The 2,741-nt window shown below is 41.6% G+C and overlaps 1 protein-coding gene across 1 annotated transcript in view; it reads right to left on the bottom strand.

Moving 5' to 3' along the window:
* The window catches only part of LOC119592403 (low-density lipoprotein receptor-related protein 2-like), a 6,311-nt gene that overhangs the window by 3,129 nt on the left and 441 nt on the right, over positions 1-2,741 (bottom strand). Inside the window, exons 2-8 of the mRNA XM_037941225.1 lie at positions 2,311-2,320; positions 1,938-2,162; positions 1,579-1,705; positions 1,316-1,470; positions 1,000-1,230; positions 462-509; positions 12-344 (exon numbers count right to left, since the gene is read on the bottom strand). Coding sequence (XP_037797153.1) covers positions 12-344; positions 462-509; positions 1,000-1,230; positions 1,316-1,470; positions 1,579-1,705; positions 1,938-2,162; positions 2,311-2,320 — 1,129 coding nt within the window. The remainder of the gene's footprint in view (positions 1-11; positions 345-461; positions 510-999; positions 1,231-1,315; positions 1,471-1,578; positions 1,706-1,937; positions 2,163-2,310; positions 2,321-2,741) is intronic.

Raw genomic sequence — 2,741 nt, 5'->3', positions numbered from 1 at the left:
CTTTAAATTACCTCGAAAAAGTCCAATAAGGTTTTTGACATCAGCCTTTGATTCTTCCTCCTGAGTAAACATATCCGACGGTTTCTTCCACTGTTCCGTTCTACTTGAACCACTGTCGCTATAATGGTAATCGTAGTCAAAGTAATACCCAGCGCCAGACTCATAAAAGTAATCATCGTAGTTTTCAAAATAATAGAAATAATCTTCTACATAATAATCGTAATCAATGTAGCTATTCGGGTCGTAGGAGTTAGGGACGTAGCAAAGTCGCTCCCTGCAGACGCCGCTGACGCAGTCGCCCATCAGTCCGCAGTCCTCGTCGAACACGCAGCTCTCGCCGGGCCCTGGGGAGCGACAGACCACACATGAATTACCATCTGCATTTGAATGCCTCATGTTTCATATTTCATTGGTGGTTTTGTATTAAGAACACTTAATTTATAAAGAATGTGTTTAAATACCTGCGCATGTTCCCTGACCCTTTGTTTTGCCAGGACAAAGACAGTTTCCTGGAATTACAAAGGGAATGATTAATAACAGTATTTTCATGCAAACAAACAGACACACATACACACATGTAACTCACGTGCGAATGCATGGCAAAAGTATTGGACGCCTTATTGTTTTGGGATCAGTTATCGTGTATAGAACAGTTATAATTTGCTCCTCGTTTAGGAGCCAGTCCTTTGCCTACCTCCTTTTTCACAGGAACAAGGAAAATGTCAAGTTAGCTTATGTACCGCAAAGCCTATAATGGCGGACGCTCCCTGTCTGTGCACTTCTGGCAAATATTGGAAAAGGTATGAATGTGAATGAATAATTTCATTATCTGTAACCAAAGTCTCGACTAAAAGCTTACGTTCTCTGACTTACGCAATCGCACTGTGTAATTCTTTATTTTCCATCAAGAAATTTTATTCCGCTTTTAATCACAGCACATTTGTGTGCGTATCCTTAGCTATAGGATATTAAACCAGCAGGAAAGAAGGGTGATAGTACCATCGTCGATTACGGCCTCCACTTCTGGCTGGAGGTCGCCCAGTTGGTCGTAGGAGTCCACTCGCCATACACAAGGTTCTCCTGGATTGGCAGTGGATGCGAACTGGCTGAGCAGGCTGTCGCTCAGCGTCACGTTCCCAACTGCCACCGCGCACACCGACTCGAATATCTCGCCCAACGCGCCCACTTCAGTAACTCTTGTGAAGAAGTCGACGTCGTCGCCGATCACAACTGCAGTGCAAAAACATTTACATTATATGCAAGAATTAATGTTTACTCAACCACTTATCAGATACAGAAAATGTAAAGGACTTACATAGCTTTCTGTGAGGTTTCTTGAACAAATCAAAATCTTTTCTTCTAAATTCGAACTGCAAAATATTTTCCAGCTGGCAGAGACTGTCGACCTGTCCTATTCCGGTGGTTCGGAAGTTGGCATCAAGCAGGTGGACTTCCATTGACGGAGAGAAACTGAAAGTGCCACGGCAATCAGTCTTCGAGTTACACGAGAGAACGCTTTATCTAAAGGGCAGCTAAGATCGTGATTAGAATATACACTGTCGTCTCACCTATACTTACCTGCCTTTCACAGATTGCCATATGAAGTTGACAACTCTTGTGTTTGCTTCTCCAGAATCATAAGAGGGACTATATGGCCATTCCATCGGTAGAAATGACACTGAACAACCACAGTCGTCTCCTGTATCTAAATATAGAGAAGTTAGTGTTTACATGGTTAATGTCATGCAAAAAAGAAATATCTCAGATGATGCTGATATTATAAGTGATCTTAGGAATTATTATTAAACTTTCTAGCACTGGCTTCCCCGTCGTGAGCAACAAAGTGATTATGCTTTTAAGACGTAACAACAGTGTCACAATTCAGCGTTATACAGTTAGATCACTGACATCAGTGGGAGCATAAAGGAGATATTTACCTAGCACCCGCGGCGTGACACACCTACGGTCGCAAGTACTAACGCAGCAGTACTGGAGTGCGGGGCAGTCTTCGTCACTCCTACAGACGGACCGACACTCGGCGTCCGCTCCAGTGAGCGACGTCTTGTCAGGGCAGCTGGTATGAGGGAAAGGGTAGGCGCCTCTGCTGCTGCACCCTGGTGCCTCAAAGTTTTCGTTGCCCTCAGAAGTTTCCACAACCAGATCTACGAGTTATTTTACATTTTGTGTTCAGTAACATGTAGATTTTTTGCAAGTTTTCAACTCTTAAGGTGTTGGCATATTGGTGAAAAGTGCCAAAAGATAGTTGAGATAGGTTAACTCATCTTAGTTCGCTCTAAAAACCGAGCTTGCCATGTACAATCTGCAGAAATCACTATAATGTGAAAAAATAATAATTATGGCTACTGATGTGAAACAGTGGTAGTCGCGAAATGATAAGTTGGATATAAGATGGGGGAAAAAGTACTTCAGTCTGTGTAAAAATCGAGTTGCCACTGTCACATTGCAGAATCCTTAAACTTCAAAAAAATAATTATGGAGAATGTAATTTATTTTTCGGTGGATTCCCAATAAAACGTTCAATACTTCAAGAATTGAAGACTCATCGAAATTGAAAGTATGCTCACTTTCAACATGACAGTTCCTTACATCCAAAGAAAGGCGCTATTATGTACATTTACTGTTATTATTTACTATTAGATTTAATTAAATGATGCAAGTACCATCGAAGATTAGAACAGTTAGGTTATTCAAAGGAATAGACAGAAGAGGATTTTTTTTTG

Source organism: Penaeus monodon, chromosome 30 (assembly GCF_015228065.2).
Source record: "Penaeus monodon isolate SGIC_2016 chromosome 30, NSTDA_Pmon_1, whole genome shotgun sequence".
NCBI classification, from domain to species: Eukaryota; Metazoa; Arthropoda; class Malacostraca; order Decapoda; family Penaeidae; genus Penaeus; species Penaeus monodon.
The sequence above is the reverse complement of the archived record's forward strand: the minus strand, read 5'-3'. Positions and strand labels throughout refer to the sequence as shown.